The 19079-nt window shown below is 39.4% G+C and overlaps 1 protein-coding gene across 3 annotated transcripts in view; it reads left to right on the forward strand.

Moving 5' to 3' along the window:
- The window catches only part of COL8A1 (collagen type VIII alpha 1 chain), a 170942-nt gene extending 152136 nt beyond the window's left edge, over positions 1-18806 (forward strand). Inside the window, exons 1-3 of one of the 3 annotated variants that reach the window (XM_036447682.2) lie at positions 84-89; positions 13009-13336; positions 16461-18806. In XM_036447682.2, the coding sequence (XP_036303575.1) occupies positions 13012-13336; positions 16461-18370 (2235 nt within the window). In that variant the 5' untranslated portion in view covers positions 84-89; positions 13009-13011 and the 3' untranslated portion in view covers positions 18371-18806. Of the gene's footprint in view, positions 1-83; positions 90-13008; positions 13337-16460 lie in introns of those variants that run through there. The other 2 variants (XM_036447683.2, XM_036447681.2) reach the window with 2 other exon arrangements.
- Positions 18807-19079: the final 273 nt, after the last annotated feature.

Consider the following 19079-nt stretch of genomic DNA (forward strand, 5'->3'; position numbering starts at 1 on the left):
AGAGACTGCACAAATTCATATTTTTACTCCCCAAGAAAGTTTCAAGATTTTTAACTTCTTTTATAATTCCAAAAGTATCAAGGCTAAATGTTGCAACATTTTAGAATTGCTATTCTTGCTGGGGATTAGTCTATGTATATTGGAGGAAAGGGCATTTTTGAAAGAAATGTTTTATTTTCAAGTGCCATCGATTTGATTTAATGTTTTACCCATGTGTGATAGAAAGTCTAGGGATTGATTTTTAATATCAAGTCATTCAAGGTTATGTGGCGCAAAGTAATCTTAACTAAATAAAACTTCAACCACTGAACCAAAAAGTAACCACCTCAAAAGTGTGTGTGTGGGGGGGGGGGGGGGGGGGGGGGTTCAACAATTGCCTACCTCATGCCCTCTACCTCTCACCTTTAAACCCACAAAGACACATCTACACCCACATAGAAATTTAATTGATAAAATATTTTAGTATTATGGAGAGATTAGAGAAGGCTAGGTTTTTTCCCTTTGTTAGGGGAATTTTTGCTTGTTTCACAGTTTCCTATAAAAATACCAAAATGAACAGCCTACTGCCATAATAGCCTGCTAATAAAATGAGAATGCTAGCACAGGAAGTCGGCTTGCTCCCTTAATGTTCTGAACATACTGATGGAGTGAGTACCAAGTGCCAAGCAGAATGGAGCGGAGGAAAGACCTTTCATGTTTTCAGCCCTTCCTTGACATTATCCCAGGAAAGCTTTGGAGAAACATCTATGGTGGCAAAGCGCTCTCCCTCCAGGAAGTGCCCATGCTGGCTGTGAACTGAGCCCACGGCACTTGATATGTAACTTCCAAAACGTTTTTTCATAGAGTTGCCATGCTCTACACTACATCCCCATGACTTTATACTGTAACTGGAAGATGGTACCTTTAGACCCTCTTGACTTATTTTGCCCACCTCCCTATCCTACACCCCACCTCAGACAACCACCAATCTGGTGTCTGTATCTATGAACTTGAGTTGTTTTTGTTTGTTTGTTTCATTGTGGGGGGGTTTTTGTTGCTTTTTAGATTCCACATATAAGTCAGATCATATGGTATTTGTCTGTCTCAGTCTGACTTACTTCACTTAGCATAATGCCCTCAAGGTCCATCTATGTTGGCACAAATGTTATGATCTCATGCTTTTTAATATATCCTATTAATACTGGTATATATCACATTTTCTTTATTGTTTCATTCAGCAGTTGTTTCCATGTCTTGGCTATTGCATATAATGTTGCAACCAACATGAGGGTACAAATGTCTTTTAGAGTTGGTCTTTTCACTGTCTTCTGCTAAATACCCAGAAAAGGGATTTTTGGATCATATGGCAGTTCTATTTTTAATTTTTTTTTTAGAAATCTTCATACTGTTTTCCGTAGTGGCACTAGTTTACACTTCCACATTCTTAATAATAAGAATAGTAACTCACTTGAGTTTTGCCTGGTCTCTCAACGTTTCTTGACTGCGACACTGAACAATAATTAACCATCTAGAAGGCACACAAAATTATAGATAAGGAGAAAAGGCAAGCATTTCTCACATGACACTCTTCCTCAGTAAAAGATGGAGTTGATAAGCAAGTCATCTTCTTTTTCCTCTTTCCCACACCTAGAGACAGCCCTGAACCCCAACTCCTTTTGCCTAACTTGATTTAAACTTTGTAGTCTCTACAATCTTAGATATTTTGGGAATTATGCGAGCATAATTCTATCACATAATTTTATTCCGTTCATTTATGTTATTTACAAAGGGCTGCTTCAGTAACCACAAAATTTTAACTAAGCATTTGACAAAGACCTTGCTGAGTCCTGTTTGGTTGAAATTCACTTGCAGTCCCATTGATCTCAACATGAGTATAGGCTGAGATAAAAGTGCTTGTGGTAAAGAAATGCACCATGAAATTTATTTTTTATATAACGCATTACAGTTATGACATATATCTTATTATTGTTTGCTCTAAATAAATATTTTTTTCAATATCCAGTTCAATGGATTACATTCAATGAAATTTCCTCATACCTGTCTCTTCCTTGCAAAGACCTGAAAACATCTTTATTTTATATTGTGTTGCTTACACAATTGAACTTGTGTATAGAAGTGAAAGATGCTCATGTGAATGACAGAGTGTTCTCCAGCCCATCTCAAGTTACACCAGGAAGAAATTTACCTTGCTACACATCTCCAGGTCTATGGAGTAGGGGAGATTTTGTTTGTTTGTTTGTTTGTTTGTTTATTTATTTATTATAATTCTTTATTGTTGAAAGTATTACATATGTCTCCTTTTTCCTCCATTGACCCCCAGTCACCTACCCACCCTCATCCCAGGACCTCACTGCCGCATTGTTTGTGTCCATGGGCCATGCATATATGCATACAAGATCTTTGATTGATTACTCCCCCTCTCCTGCCTGCCCTCCCCCACCTTCCCTTTGAGATTCCACACTCTATTCCATGCTTCCATGTCTCTGGATCCACTCCATTCATCAGTTTATTTTGTTACTCAGATTCCACATATGAGTGAGGTCACGTGATACTTGTCTTTCTCTGACTGACTTATTTCACTTAGCATGATACTCTCCAGGTCTCTCCATGCTGTCTCAAAGAGTAAGAGATCATTTTTATGGCTGTCTAGTATTCCATGTTATAAATGCACCACAGTTTTTTATCCATTTATCTACTGATGGGCACTTGGGCTGTTTCCAAATCTTAGTTATTGAAAATTGTGCTGCTATGCACATAGGTGTGCATACATTCTTTCTGATTGGTGAATCGGGTTTCTTAGGATATATTCCTAGAAGTGGGATCACTGGGTCAAATGGCAGTTCCATATTTAACTTTTTGAGGAAACTCTATACTGTTTTCCATAATGGTTGCACCAGTCTGCATTCCCACCAGCAGTGTACTAAGGTTCCCTTTTCTCCACATCCAGGCCAGCATTTGTCATTTGTTGATGGTAGCCATTCTGACAGATGTTAAGTGATATCTCATTGTCACTTTAATTTGCATCTCTCTGATGATCAGTGACTTTGAGCATTTTTTCATATTTCTCTTGGCCATCTGTATGACCTCTTTGGAGAAGTGTCTATTTAGGTCCTTTGCCCATTGTTTTAATTGGATTGTTTACCTTCCTTTTGTTAAGTTGTGTGGGTTCCTTATATATTTTGGATAGTAATACTTCATCAGATGTATCATTGACAAATACGTTCTCCCATATAGTGGGCTCTCTTTTCATTCTGTTGATGGTTTCTTTTGCTGTGCCAAAGCTTTTTATTTTGATGTAGTCCCATTTATTTATTTTCTCCTTAGTTTCCTTTGCCTTAGAAGAAGTATCTATAAACATATGACTATAAGTGATGTCTGAGATTTTGCTGCCTATGGTTTCTTCTAGGATTTTTATGGTTGCACAACTTACATTTAAGTCTTTTATCTATTTTGACTTTATTCTTGTGTACGATGTAAGTTGGTTGTCTAGTTTCAATTTTTTTGCATGTGTTTGTCCAATTTTCCCAACGCCATTTATTGAAGAGACTGTCTTGACTCCATTGTATGCTCTTGCCTCCTTCCTTTGTCAAATACTAATTGAGTATAATGGCTTGGGGTGATTTCTGGGTTCTCTGTTCTGTTCCATTGACCTACATGCCTCTTCTTATGCTAGTACCAGGCTGTTTTAATTACAGTGGCTTTCTAGTATAACTTGAAATCTGGTATTGTGATTTTCAAACTTTGTTTTTCTTTCTCAAGATCGTTGCAGCTATTTGGGGTCATTTTTATTTCATATAAATATTTGGAGTATTTGTTCAGCTCTGTTATATATGCTCTTAGTATTTTAATAGGGGTTGCATTGAATCTGTAGATTGCCTTGGGTAGTATGGACATTTTAATGATGTTTATGCTACCAATCCATTAACAGGGTATATTCTTCCACTTGCTTATGTCTTCTATCTCTTTTTTAAACATCCTGTAGTTTTCTGACTCAGGTCTTTTGTCTCCTTGGTTAATTTATTCCTAAATATCTTAAATTTTTTTGTTGCAATGGTAAATGGGATTTGTTTATTTAGTTTTTCTTTCTGAGAATTCATTATTGGTGTATAGAAGCACTATCAATTTTTGGCTTTTTATTTTGTATCCTGCTACATTGCCAAAATCATTGAATAAATCTCAAAGTTTTTTGGTGGTATATTAATATTTCGGGTTCTCTATGTACAATGTCATGTCATCTGTGAATAATGAGCGTTTTACTTCCTTAGGGAGGATTTTATTCTTGGGAATCCTCATCATCATCTAATATACTATAGAGCTGCCTCTAGACATTGGGTCTTCAATTTTTGTAACAGAATGAACATTATACCTCCTGAAACATGACTATGTCACACCTACTCACTGCCCTCTTCCCTTTCCCAAGATGCATCCTGTGTATTCACTTGTCATTCCTCTGACAGAAAGCATATGTCAATACTTGCTGAATGGCTTTACTCTGGGGAAAGTTTTGAGCCTACACATTCTAGGAAGTTTTTATCATCTGTAGATGTTTTTTTAAAATTTGTGAGTAAGCTTCAATTTTTATTCATTTTTTAGTATGGTTAAAAAAAATATGAATCACATTTTTATTCCTAAACTTTTTTTTCTTATTTATGTTCTTCCTTTGGTTTCTGGTCAAGGAAAGTGAAATATCGAAAAATAATTGAAAGTATGAGATTGATCTAACTTTATAATATCCAAAGGGCTTTAACATATCCATTCATGAAATAATCTCTCTATGAAGTATGAACATGTTATTTATGTTCACAGCTGCAACAAAAATTTCAGAACTAGCCAATGTTTCTGTTGTGCAAATGAAGGAACTAATGCCCAAGTTAGTGTAGATGAATTGATTAAGTCAGAACTAGAATTTAAATGCTTTTCACTCTGATAACAATGATGTTTTATGTTATGGAAAGAAAGAAAAATAAATAAATAAATAAATAAATAAATAATAAATAAGTCACTCCACTTTAGAACTTTCTCTTTTTTCTCTCAAGGGTTTTATAAATTATTTAGAAACTGACCTAATTTCAGTTAGAGAAACAAAGGGATTAAATTCAGACTTCAAATATGTGAGCTATTATTTTAAGATAATATTTTCCAGATATTTCCCATCTCCTCTTGAGAATGTAAAAAAGAAAATGAGTTTAAAGTTCAGCAAAAAAGACTGAGATTAGATATTAAGAAATATAGGTCTGTGAAATCCTGCAATTAGTTACTGGAGAATGTTGTCAAAATGCCTCCTCTGGAGAACTTTGGGAATGTGGTGGGTGGTCCATTTCTAGAGCTGGGAGCACAATTTAATTTATATCTCAAGTTTTGTATATCTCATGAGGTCATGCTCTGCCTATAGAGGTGGGGTAGTTGTCTACTCTTAATTATAGCAAAATTCAAGACTCATCAGTAAAGCATGCAGTATAAGTTCTATTTAATATTTATGTCAGTCCTGATAAGTATAAATGGGAAGATTGACTAAAATTACTGGATGCTTATTGGATGGCCTTACCCATGGCCTTCATTGGATTGATTGACCAACATCTGAAAGGTTTATTTCTTTGGATTCAATCTCAACATATTCACCTTGCCAGCAGCTTTCTGATTTCATGAATACCTTCCAAGTTGTGTTCTTGGTCTACAAAGCAAAACATAAGAGGTCCATCCTATGAAAAAGAGAAATTCTTTATTTCAACTAACAAGACAGGCTTGATATTTGAAGGACAAAATGAAGAAGGGTGACAATATGGTTAGATAAATCTATGCCTTGTAAAACAAAGTAGAAAGAGTTGTTAGCTCATACATTTGGCGCCAACTCCTAAAAGTCATCAAATAAGAATTTTAAATTTCTAACTTAGCATGTAAGTCTTAAATTTCAGTAAAATAATCAATTATATAAATACAAGATGGGGATATATCACTTGAGAGAGTTTAACAGTAATGTGTAAAAAGGGGCCTAATAAGAAACAATTATTATATATAACTTATTTGAAGTACATTCATTGTCTGGAATAAAGCTAGTCCTCAAAAACTTAGCTAATCTCATAACTTTGATATTCACTGCCCCTTCTCCCCTGCTTTTCTCATACACAATCACTAGTACTGCCGAATGCCAATCTAGGCATTGATGATTCTTCTGCATAACCCCAAAAAATCTCTTCCTACAAATAGAATCAATTTTTATTTCAGAAGGATTGGGATTTCTTTATCTCTGAGGAGATTAAGGAGGGAATTTACAATAAAGATTCTATAATAAACATAAAAGGCCCACCTGAATGAATTTTCCTTTTCTGACTGTTCCTCTACTGGAAATTTTTTCTCTGATCCTTCCCTATTCAGCATTCAGCTCTGCTCACAACTGATCTCTTCAAGAAGCCCCCAGAAACCCAAATTTCTCTGCCCTCTATTATTTAGAGTTGCTTCTATCTTCCTTTAAAACCAAAAAGCTAACCATCCAAGCACAGCTCAGTGTCTACAGTAAAAATGGATTTCAAAGGCATCTCAACAAATATTAATTGCCCAGCTCCTTCCCATCTCCCACATTGTTTTTCTGCATTTCATTTGACCCATGGTATATTTTGGTTTTTGTCTACTTTTTGTGTCCCCATCAAAGCATAATTCTCAAAATGTTAAAAATACAATTCTCACCCATAAGTGAACACATCAAAGTTTTATTTAACATGATGACAAAATTTATTTCAAGTAAAATATTAAAAACATGGGATAAAAAAAGAATACTGAGACAATGCTAAGTTAAACTAGTTAATATTCTAAAGGGCAATAAAACCGTAAACTAAGGGGGCTAACATAGTTTCCCAAGTAGTTAGTATCTGTAATACTAATCAATTATGCAACAAAGTTATACATCACCAGTTAAAGCACCTAAAAGTGAGCTTACTTGCATGACAATAAGAGAATAGGTGACCATCCATCTTTTGCCTGAGCCAATTTTGGGATACATATTTTAATGCCCCCTTGTCAACCCCCAACTAAATGTAAGCTACATGTGCACTGCCATCTATGAATCAAAAAAGTGGGTCTCCCCTACAAACTGCTCAAATAATAAAAATAGCAACAAAATTTAGACAAGGTAATAAGTTGCCTTATGAATTTTCCATCATTATTAATATTTAAAAGGAAATATAAGGATTATCTGTCAGCATCTGTTGTAGGCAGGATTCTAAATAGGTAGTGAGGCTGAATTAGATGTTTCCTAAAGCCTCTATCAACACTAAGAGTTCTCTATCCAACACTAAGTGTGGATACATTAATAAATATTGAGAAAGTCAAGAGAATACCACACATTTTCTTTGTCCTCTGGAAGCTTAATCACGTTGCAGTCTAATGGACAAGAACAATAGAAAAAACATAAGGTTGATTGGAAATATAGTTAACTAGCTGTTAAATTTCCAGTAGGACTAGGAGAATAATGATGGTTGAGAAGGTAGGGAAGATTTTGCAGAAGAGGTAGGACTTAGTTGGTCTCCAGTGTTTCCCAAACTTTTGACATATGTGTACACCTTCTATAATTTTCATAATGCTGAGTACCCCTCATACTCATGAGAATGTAGAATTAGGTGCAGCTAAGCACGGTGCAGTGCATATCCCCACCAAACTCCGGTGCAACGCGTACCCCCACCAAACTTTTCCCGTACCTCTGGGGGTATGTGTACCACACTTTGGGAAACACTGGTAGACAAATAGTACATACAAATAGGCTGAGTTTTGTCCCCCAAAGTCATATGTTGAAGTCCTCACTCCCAGTATGTCAGAATGTGACTGTATTTGTAGACAGTCTGTCAAGAGGTAATTAAGTTAAAATGAATTCACCAGGGTGGACCCTAATCTTACATGTGTGATGTTCTTATAAGAAGAGGAGATGAAAACAGACTCACAGAGGAAAGACCAAGTGAAGAGGCAAGGAGAAGGTGGCTATCTACCAGCCAAGAAGGTCTCAAAAGAAACACACCCTGCCAACACCTTAATCTCACATTCTAGACCCCAGAATTGTATGATAATAAATTTCTGTTTTAGCCACCCAGTCTGAAGTCATTTGTTATGGCAGCCTTGCAAACTAAACAGTAGGACTGAAATGTGGACAGGGAAGAAAACGAATCCCTTAGGGGAAAAAATGAATAAATAAATAAAGAGGTCAAAATGAGGATAGACATATTGAGGAATAAAGTTTTGAAACAGGGGTTTACATTAGTGAAAGGTACCCACAACTCCCATTCTAATAAATAAGACTCTTTTTATTTTCAGTATTATGTCTTCAGAGAGATAAAACCTTTTAACTTTCAGATCTTTATTCAAAATGTACTTACTCAGAAATGTTTTCCCCTTTCCAAAACGGTGTCTTCTACCCTAAGTCTTTCTCAAGCCCTCTATCCTGCTTTGTTTTCTTCACAACACTCAAACATGAAATTAAAAACTTTTTATATTGGTTATTGCCTGTCTCCCCACTGGAATGAAAGTTCAGTAGGTTCAGGAATCTCATCTCTCTAGTCTACCATTCTATTATATCTTCAGAACCCAGAACAGTCCCTAAATTTAAATATCTATATACATAAAAATATAAATATAAATAGTGATATAAATAAAAGTAAGACTATAAATATCAAATGATGAATTGTCCTAAGAAATGCCATCAGGAGAGAATTTTCTTTGAGAGGCATGGAAAAGCCAAGAGGATACTTCTGGTGAGTGGAGAAGTCAGATTCTGCCTCTTTCCCTTGCCGCAGGTGTTGTGAATCTGAGGCCTTGAGAAACTACAAACCTTGTTCAAGGGGGAAGGAATGGGCACAGGGGAAGACTACCAGGAGCAAAAGGGAGAGGCTTGTGCACACCACATACAGCTTGGATACCCATGCACACACATGCACTTACACAGACTCGCTGTCTTAGCCCCATGTGAAAGGGAAAGTTGGATTCAAGGCAAAGACTGAAAGTTTAAATACTTAAGCATTCTCTTGGACAGCAAGCTAAAATTTCATGAGGATACATGTACAAATAAAATGTTGAGGAGCGTCTAAAATAATATATATCACATTATTCTGTTACAAACATTATAGGTCACATGAGGAAACTGAAACTCTCCGCAGCCCTGCCCAAATATAGGGAACCGTTTAGTGCTGTTCAAGATTATTAGGATTGGCCACTCTGACACCAGAATGAATTATTGTCTTGGTTCCACTGATTTTTTTTGTGTGTGCCTTTTTTAATATGTGCATTTTAATGGCCATTGTTTTTTATTCATGTCAGGTTTATCATTATTGCAGTTAACCTCAAATTTACTTTGGCTAGTATCCTCCTTTGAAAAATCTTTGACATTTCAGTTGGTTTTGATTTGTCTTTTTGGTCCCAATCCATTCAAAATAAATTTGAATAGTGCTTTTCAGCTCACAAAGAATTCATGTTATCATTTGTGCCCTTGAACAGCTCTCTGGGAGAGGCAGAGATTAGAATTTCTAATTTATAGGTAAGTCCACTGAGGCTGAAGATAATGGACATGCCCAAGGTCATAGACATGGAGAATCACAGAATCAACTCCAGGTCTTTGGGCTTCTCTGACACTTTCCCTAAGTGACACTCATTACTAAGCCAGTTTGGCTGGTCAAGAGCCAGTGTCCACACACATTATATATGTTTATGCATATTCGCACATACACATTATCAAAAAGAAATTTAAAAAATATAAAATAGAACTCCAAATAGTATTGTGTTCTGCATCCTCGGAAAAAGGGAGAGAGAGAGAGCAAAGAAAACCCACTCCCCCTGTTCCTTTCCAGCATAATTGAGTCTCCTTCCCGCCAGGTGTTTTTATAGTGTTACATGAATCTGATGTTCTTCTCAGTGATTCAGGGAGAACCATCACACCACTTTGACCACCAAAAATATCCTCAGGGACAAGAGGGAAATTAGTAAGGATAAGTCAAGCAGTAAATTTTAACTAGGGCTCCTACAGAAATATTCAAGTTAAAACTGAACAAAGTTTACTTAAATAAAAAGTCAGAGCAATGTTTCAGATGGCAGACCGAAGGAGGTGGTTTTGAAGAGAGAAAGGCCAAGCCTGCAAGAGGAAATAATTGTGGTAAAGCAGGATCCCGCTGGGTCTTTGGTATTCAACTGGGATTCTTCCAGGCATTTGCCTTCTTCCGGTTTTTCAGTGTTTCATTAGACTGTCCTGGTTTAAAGATTGTTGAGTATAATCCAACACATCCACTGAGTTGATGGAAGGGTGAAGGGCCAAGCATGCTAGATTATTAAATACAACACCACAAGTTCAGGGTTTAATAATTAAATTAATTCATCCCCAAAGGTAGAATTAAGTCCCAGTATATACATTACCAAGTATTACCACGTATTTCTGGTATGGATTAATACCTTCACCTCTCCAGTGACTGCCTCACACACTGAATGTTAGAGCCAGTTGAGACTTTACAGAACAATTGAGTCTTGTTTTCAACAAATGAAAGAGTTGAAAAGATTCTGTTCAGAGACACCAAACTAAGATGAGAACATCTGAAGTTCTGGTCTTCTGAGTGGGAAAAAAGTAAGGAATAGTGGTGTGTGTGGTATGCAGTAATTTATGTCTTAAAGGGGTGTATATTTTATGTGCATATTCATAAAATATATTTGGAAAAAATGTGAAGAAAAATGGGGAAAGTTGTTGGTTCAAAGGGAATGGATTTTAGATACTAAAGAACAGAAGTGGAATGGAAATTCGTTTTTTTCTGGATATTCCTTACTACTCATTAATAGTTTACACATCTGTCACTCCTACCATAACCTCCTTGAGGGCAGGGCCCACTGACCATATTATATTCCTCTTTGTAATCCTTAGGTGGGTCTAGTACTGTTTCTGGTAAGTACTCAATAAATTATTGCTAACACATACAGGCAAGTGTTCTTTTTTTCACCTGAAATAAATGTGACTATTATTCAGTATAAATCAAAAATACTTTTGTGGCTTTATCCAAATTATTTATGATAATTAATCATTCTTAGAAGGACAGAAAATAACAACCTTATATCTTCTCCCACTTTATCAGTACATAAACTATTTAGAGAACACTTGAAATAAACAGTTCTTGAGACTATTATAATTTATGAAATGGAGCAAGTTTTATATATCATTTTGCTGACAGATATTTTTTTCATTTTTCCCCCTAGTTAGTATATTTACAAAAACTGTAAAGCAGTAAATTTTGTGGTAGGGATTCTTTAAATATTTTCTTAGGTGCTTTTTATTAAACAATTCTTCTGTAGCCTGCTCATACTCTTGGCATTACTTTTGAATAGGATATTGCAAAGTCAACGCACATTTTCTGAAAAGTGGAAAACTATGCTCCAGAGTTAAGTAGGACAGCAGAAAAGAAAACAAACTCTCAGGAGAATGGAAATTAAATTATTTATAGACAGAAGTTTATTTAATTGTTTTCCAGAAGATACATTAAAAATCTCTCTTTCTCTCTCTTTCTCTCTCTCTCTCTCTCTCCCCCTCTCTCTCTCTCTCTCTCTCACACACACACACACACAACCTCTCCAGCGTTATGATGGCTCCACTTAGGATTCAGATTTTAATTAAATCCCTTAATAAGGAGTGAGAACAATGTATCTGGTGTTAGCATTGAGGATGAATAACTGGACAGACTTCAATGTGTACCACACTTGCCCTCTAGTGGGTATTTGGAAACACTGCAGTTCCCTGGACTGTTGGGTTTTCAGCCTTAGGCATTTCAAGAGAGCTTTCCAAGCTCATTTTTATAAACAAATACGTAAGCCCCATTTATATTTATTCTGTCAATTGTTAATTAGCAAAGGGTGTTACTAAAGAGATTAGAAACAGTTTATTCTTGTGAGTACTTAAACATCTCTATCTTATTTATACAACTAATTTGCTTTGTAAACTCCTTTCTTTCATAATAGTACAAAGATAAATTTTAATGGACTTCAAATCCAATTAGCCAAATTCTACATGAATGACTTCACAGCATTTAAATAGAAGAAAAAATAAATAACAACCCTGTATGTTCATAATTATGAGTGACTTTTGTAATGACATTTTCGGACTATCTCATGAACAACTTTCTTTACAATTCAGACTTCTGCGGTTGTTGTTTTTGTTGTTTGCTCTTTAACATTTATAGCTATTTGTGACCACACCGAAGCAGCCAAAGGAATCTCAGCCTCTGGCATCAAGGCTATAAATTATCAACTGTTTCCATTCAGAATATAATTTTGGCACTTACTAACAAAGCCTGACTTGCCGCCAAGTTCACCTCCTTTTGAAAAAAATCACTCTATTAGGATTAAATTTGGTGTAACTGTGTGACACAAAAGAATCATGTTTTAAAGAAGGTAGACCTTTGTTTCTCTCTTTAATAAACAAATTCCAAATTTAAGGATCAATATGAAGCCTACATGTTCAACCAGGGCTGAAGTTTCTTCTAACATGGTGCTCTTCAGTGCGCATCTTTCACCTCACGGTCCAAGGTGTCTGATCTGTTTCCGGGCATTTTAGCCAGCAGGAAGGATAAAGAGGAAGAACATGCCCACTCATCTTTAGGATAGTTCTTAGCAGCTGCACCTTTTACAACTATATCCAATTGGTCAGAACTTTGTCGGACGGCCACACCTGGCTGAGAGGTCTTTGTTCTAGGCTGCTCCGTTCCAGCTGAAAATCAAGGTTAACAGTACTGTGGAAGAAGGCAGAACTGATATTCAGGGACAACTCGCAGTCTCTCCTACAATCTATTGTCCTACCAACTGCCTTCACTTTACAGATTCTACTCTTTTCTGTTTTTTGTTTTATTTTTCTTCGTTGTCTATTAAAAGCTAATTTTTTCCATTAGTCTTCTGCCCATGAAGTTCTTGAGAAGAAAGACTGTTTTCTTGTGTGTTTTTTCCTCTTTAACTATAGTCCAATCACTTGGCCTGCAGGTTTCACCATGTCAGTGCCTTCCTTCCCCACAGGTGATGGCTGTGCCACCTGCCCCTCTGCAGCTGCTGGGAGTGCTGCTAATCATTTCCCTGGGCTCCATCAGGCTCACTCAGGCAGGTGCCTACTATGGGATCAAGCCACTGCCTCAAATTCCTCCTCAGATGCAACCACAAATTCCACAGTACCAGCCCCTGGGCCAGCAAGTACCTCACATGCCTTTGAGCAAAGATGGCCTTACCATGGGCAAGGAGCTTCCCCATATGCAGTATGGGAAAGAGTATCCACATCTGCCCCAATATATGAAGGAAATGCAGCCAATGCCAAGGATGGGCAAGGAACCAGCTCCCAAGAAAGGCAAAGGTAACAACAAATCCTGTGCTGTCACAGAACTGCAGCCTTCCAAAACTCTAAACTATGAGTTTGGCTGGAGTGGAGGTGGGGGAGCTAAATTTTAGAAATTTTTATTTTAGAATATATTATTAACATTCACTAAATGGGGGTGTTCTAAACTCTATCCTCTAAAAGTTCAAGTCTTGAAGATATAGGCAAAATTACCATTTTATGTTGTGCTTTATTTTAACAGCATCTAATGGCAGAAAACATACTTATTAGTTTATTTTTTCATTCAGTACATATCATATATATTCAAGCATTTGGCAGTTACTTAACAAACATGTGTTTTTGTGCCACTCTCTGAACTATACACTGGGGGACAAAGTAATGAAAAAACAGAAAGGTGACTACCAGCATTCTGAATTAGGAGAGCAGGGCTGTATGGACCTGTTGTTGTTTAAAAAAAATAAAATAAAATAAAATCATATGAAAGCATTTTGTGACCTAGGTGCTAAATAAATGCAAGTGTCTCTAAGACTGCTCTAATTAAGTTACCATAGGTGTTAATTAATCGACAGGAGAATAAGGAGTATAGATTATACCGAGAAATGATACCTGAAATTTTCTCCCATTACTTTCTAGGCATGCTCATTAGTTATTCAACACCTATACACTGCTTATCACTTTCTCCTAAATTCAATTGGTTTATCAGGAGTTCTAGGAAACTAGCATTTGTAGAGAAGGAACTGCATCAGAGTAGCAACTCCCTTTAAGGAAGTGGAGGCCATCTCGCTGGTCCATGCAGAGGCAGAAGCTTTACTTCTGGGAACTACTGGATTTGACACTAAGAGGCCTGGATGCTCAGAGGCCAGAAATGAGGGAGCCCTAGTCATTTAACCTCTCTGAAGCTACTTTTCTTCATCTGCAAAGTAAGATTATTAAGATAATCAATAACACAAGGTAAATAAAAGTACTAAGTTAATGCTAAAGCACCAAAAGAACTTTGAGTTGCTAGAGCTGGTCACACAACAAACCCTAAGTAAGAGCAGGGTACGTTCCAGGCACTGTGCTAGACACCAGGGATTCCTGATGAATAAGATGGACCTGCCTCAGATGTTCCCTTGATAGAGTAGGATAGTTCTTAGCAGCTGCACCTTTTACAACTATATCCAATTGGTCAGAACTTTGTCGGATGGCCACACCTGGCTGAGAGGTCTTTGTTCTAGGCTGCTCTGTTCAAATACCTCAATACATACTGCTTAGAAAAAAAACAGGCCAAAACTTTACTTTCAGAGATCATTTCTACAGTTAGTTAGAAATAACATGACTTAATAGTACTCTAATAATATCTACTAGCATAATGGAAGAAGTATTCCCAATTTTCTTCTTTAGGAGCTGATATTCTGCTGCGGACATTATCTCAGCCATTTGTTTTCCTCCCTTTCTTGACTGGCCTGTCAGGCTTTTGGCACTTCCTGCACTTACTCAGATGGGAACCAGATTTCAGTCAGGGAATCTGGAAAGGATTGGAGTTCTGTGGTTCTATTTTGTTCCCTGACAGTAGCTCAGTGAAAAATACAATGGTCAGAATTAAGATGCAACTACTGGTTGAAATAAGACTTTGGGACCATAAGTTGCACTTCTTTATGTTGTCCATTAATCCCAGGAGCATGGGGGAATCTGGAGTTATGTTTCTCTGCAAGTCATAGCATAAGCATTTTTAATAATGTATGATTTGTATTTTGACAGCACCTTTCACATCCATTACCTAATCTTGTGTGGGGGGTGTTATTACTCTCACTGTGCAGATGGTGTAAGTGACCCAATGAAGATCTCATTTCAAGACCAGGAAGAAAAGCTGAGCTTCCTGCTCCTAACCCCAGCTCCATTCCTTATCCACACTGCTTGGCATCCTAATATCATAAAGTTGCCGCAACCTTCACTGCTGGGTTCAGGATCTGAAGGAGGGGCCAAGGCATAAATGAAAATGCTATACAAGAAATATGAATTTAGAGGGCATTGGGGGCCAGGTGGAGCCTCTTTCTTAAAGAGACACACCAAGTTCTGGGTCCCCTTTGCTTTTTATTCACTTGAATACACATTTTCCCTTTAGGAATGTGTACAGACAGATCAAAGGTAAAGTTTGGTAAACAGTATATGAATTATCAGGTTAGGAAATTGCCTTGAGCCATTGAACCCACAGCAGGGCAATATTATGCTGATTTTCAGCCCTGCTGAATATCAAAGTCCATTGGTATTCCAATGTTTCTTTTTGCATTAATATGCTAATTACTGTTTGCTTTAGTCTCCAGCATAAAGTACTTTATTCCCTTCTCCTGTTTAAAGACCAAATTTGCAAGTGAAAAATAGCATATTAATGAATGAAAGTTTGAGTCTTAGGAAATCTGCAGTACATTGAAGAAATTAAGCAAATCTCTTTGACTCTAGAGGACAGATGTGAAAGATGTTATTAAACCACAAACAAAATAAAATGCTTCAGTTCTCATGAGTCCACATAATTGCTTTCATCATCTACATCATACCTTATTTTTGCACAGGATAAATATTTTTGCATAAATTATTATGTAAAAAAAATTAAGGAAATGAAAAATACAATATAACAACAAGTAGTAAAAAAATCAGAAAACATAAAAATGAAGAATGACTCCAGTATTGTCTAAAATACACACACACACACACACACACACACACACACAAACAAATACCTCAAACACAAGATGGTAATATATATGAAAATGTCAAGTGATTATCAACTTTGATTTTTCTTTACCCTTTTGTGAATTTTCTAGATTATCTACAGTGAACACACCATAATATCTCCAAGTTTTATACTTGGAAAAAATGTTCATTACCTTTTTTTTTTTTTTTTTTCACTTAACCAATGCTGACAAAAGTAGCTGAAGATATCAGTTCTCAAAAATACTATCTCAAATATGTCAAAGACATTATCATCTTGATTATCTTTTGAGTACATATAACTTACAGTCCTGGAAAATGAGTGCATTATTCTGTCTTTCAATAAATAATAGGCAAGTATGCCAGAACTAAATAATCAGCATCATGATTCCCTTAAAGTGAAGGATAATCAATATTCTCTCTCCTTTCCTTCCCTCTCTCTTCTCTTTCCCAGTAGAAGCACCAGTAGCCAGTTTACGAGGGGAACAAGGTCCTCGTGGAGAGCCAGGCCCAAGAGGACCACCTGGGCCCCCCGGTTTGCCAGGTCATGGGATACCTGGAATCAAAGGAAAACCAGGGCCACAGGGATATCCAGGAATTGGAAAGCCAGGTATGCCTGGAATGCCAGGAAAGCCAGGAGCCATGGGAATGCCAGGAGCTAAAGGTGAAATTGGACCCAAAGGGGAGATGGGGCCCAAGGGGATCCCAGGACCACAAGGACCTCCAGGGCCTCACGGACTTCCTGGCATTGGCAAGCCAGGTGGACCTGGGTTACCGGGGCAACCAGGTCCAAAGGGTGAGAGAGGACTCAAAGGACCACCAGGACCTCCAGGCCTTCAGGGTCCTAAAGGAGAGAAGGGCTTCGGGATGCCAGGCCTGCCAGGCCTGAAGGGTCCTCCAGGGATGAATGGCCCTCCTGGCCCTGTCGGGCTTCCAGGAGTGGGCAAACCAGGAGTGACAGGCTTCCCTGGGCCCCAGGGCCCCCTGGGAAAGCCAGGTCCTCCAGGGGAACCTGGGCCACAGGGCCCTATCGGGATACCAGGGGTTCAAGGACCTCCTGGGATGCCTGGGGTTGGAAAACCAGGCCAGGATGGGATCCCTGGCCAGCCAGGATTTCCAGGTGGCAAAGGGGAGCAAGGACTGCCAGGGCTGCCAGGACCCCCGGGCCTTCCAGGGATCGGGAAACCAGGCTTCCCAGGCCCCAAAGGCGATAAGGGCATAGGGGGTGTCCCTGGGGCGCTTGGACCCAGAGGGGAGAAAGGACCAATAGGCGCCCCTGGAATGGGGGGTCCCCCAGGAGAGCCAGGCCTGCCTGGAATCCCAGGTCCTATGGGCCCTCCAGGTGCGATTGGTTTTCCCGGACCCAAAGGAGAAGGTGGGATTATAGGGCCACAGGGGCCACCGGGTCCCAAGGGGGAGCCGGGGCTTCAGGGCTTCCCAGGAAAGCCAGGTTTCCTTGGCGAAGTGGGGCCCCCCGGCATAAGGGGTTTGCCAGGTCCCACAGGGCCCAAGGGGGAAGCTGGGCATAAAGGTTTGCCAGGACTGCCTGGTGTTCCAGGTCTGCTTGGACCAAAGGGAGAGCCAGGAATCCCAGGGGATCAGGGTTTACAGGGCCCCCCAGGCATCCCGGGGATCGCAGGCCCTAGTGGCCCCATTGGACCACCCGGAATCCCAGGCCCCAAAGGGGAACCGGGCCTCCCAGGGCCCCCTGGGTTCCCTGGAGTAGGGAAGCCCGGAGTAGCAGGACTTCACGGCCCCCCGGGAAAGCCCGGTGCCCTGGGCCCTCAAGGCCAGCCTGGCCTCCCGGGGCCCCCAGGCCCTCCGGGGCCCCCAGGCCCCCCAGCTGCCATGCCTCCCACGCCACCACCCCACGGAGAGTACCTGCCAGATATGGGGCCGGGTATTGATGGGCTGAAACCCCCCCACGCCTATGGGGCCAAGAAAGGCAAGAACGGAGGGCCGGCCTACGAGATGCCTGCGTTTACTGCTGAGCTGACCGCGCCCTTCCCGCCCGTGGGGGCCCCCGTGAAGTTTGACAAACTGCTCTACAACGGCAGGCAGAACTACAACCCGCAGACGGGCATCTTCACCTGCGAGGTCCCCGGCGTCTACTACTTCGCGTACCACGTCCACTGCAAGGGGGGCAACGTGTGGGTGGCCCTGTTCAAGAACAACGAGCCCATGATGTACACGTACGACGAGTACAAGAAGGGCTTCCTGGACCAGGCGTCGGGGAGCGCGGTGCTGCTGCTCAGGCCCGGGGACCGCGTGTTCCTCCAGATGCCCTCGGAGCAGGCCGCGGGGCTGTACGCCGGGCAGTACGTCCACTCCTCCTTTTCAGGATATTTATTGTATCCCATGTAAAAAAGGAAAAGAAGTAGAGAGAGAGAGAGAGAGATTTAATAAAGGAGAAGAAAACGATGCACCAAAAAAAAAAAAAAAAAAATCCAAATCCTTCAAAACATTTATATAGTTGGAAAGTTATATTTAAGTGGAATGTTGAACCATCATGTACAAATAAAAGCTAAGATGCATGTTTAATGCTCTGCACAGCACCCTGTAATGGAGAATGATGGGACAGATTTATGTATCAAGTGCTGACACTTTTGCGTTGTACCCACTGGAATCGTGTTAGCTGTATGTCAGGTGCTTCCATGAAAACCTGCGTATTCGGATCAAAATGTTTCAGTATGAAAGACCATAGCTAATGAAAGTCACTCGTGTTGTTTACGTTTAAATATTTATAAGTATGGCTCAAAGAAAGGCCAGTGATAAGAATTACATACCGTATTTACTTGCATGATTTCCTCTGTATTTGTGCAGAGATTTTTGTCATGGAACGTGGGGGTGGAGTTCTGCATCCTCACCAGCCCTGGTGGGAGGGGGTGGGGCCATGGTAGGGCTTTAGTTGCAAGGGCTTTGTGTCTCCTGTCAGAGATTGTGTCCTTTAGCCACAGGAGTCTTACGCATAATTGTGTGTCTAGGGTCCCTAGAAGAACCAATCAGCCATTGTGTTTACTCAGTGCCCTCTGTGCCTAGCACTGGGGGAGACACTGTCGTGGGGCTTAAGACA

The sequence above is a fragment of the Pipistrellus kuhlii genome, unplaced genomic scaffold, assembly GCF_014108245.1.
Source record: "Pipistrellus kuhlii isolate mPipKuh1 unplaced genomic scaffold, mPipKuh1.p scaffold_m20_p_2, whole genome shotgun sequence".
NCBI lineage: Eukaryota > Metazoa > Chordata > Mammalia > Chiroptera > Vespertilionidae > Pipistrellus > Pipistrellus kuhlii.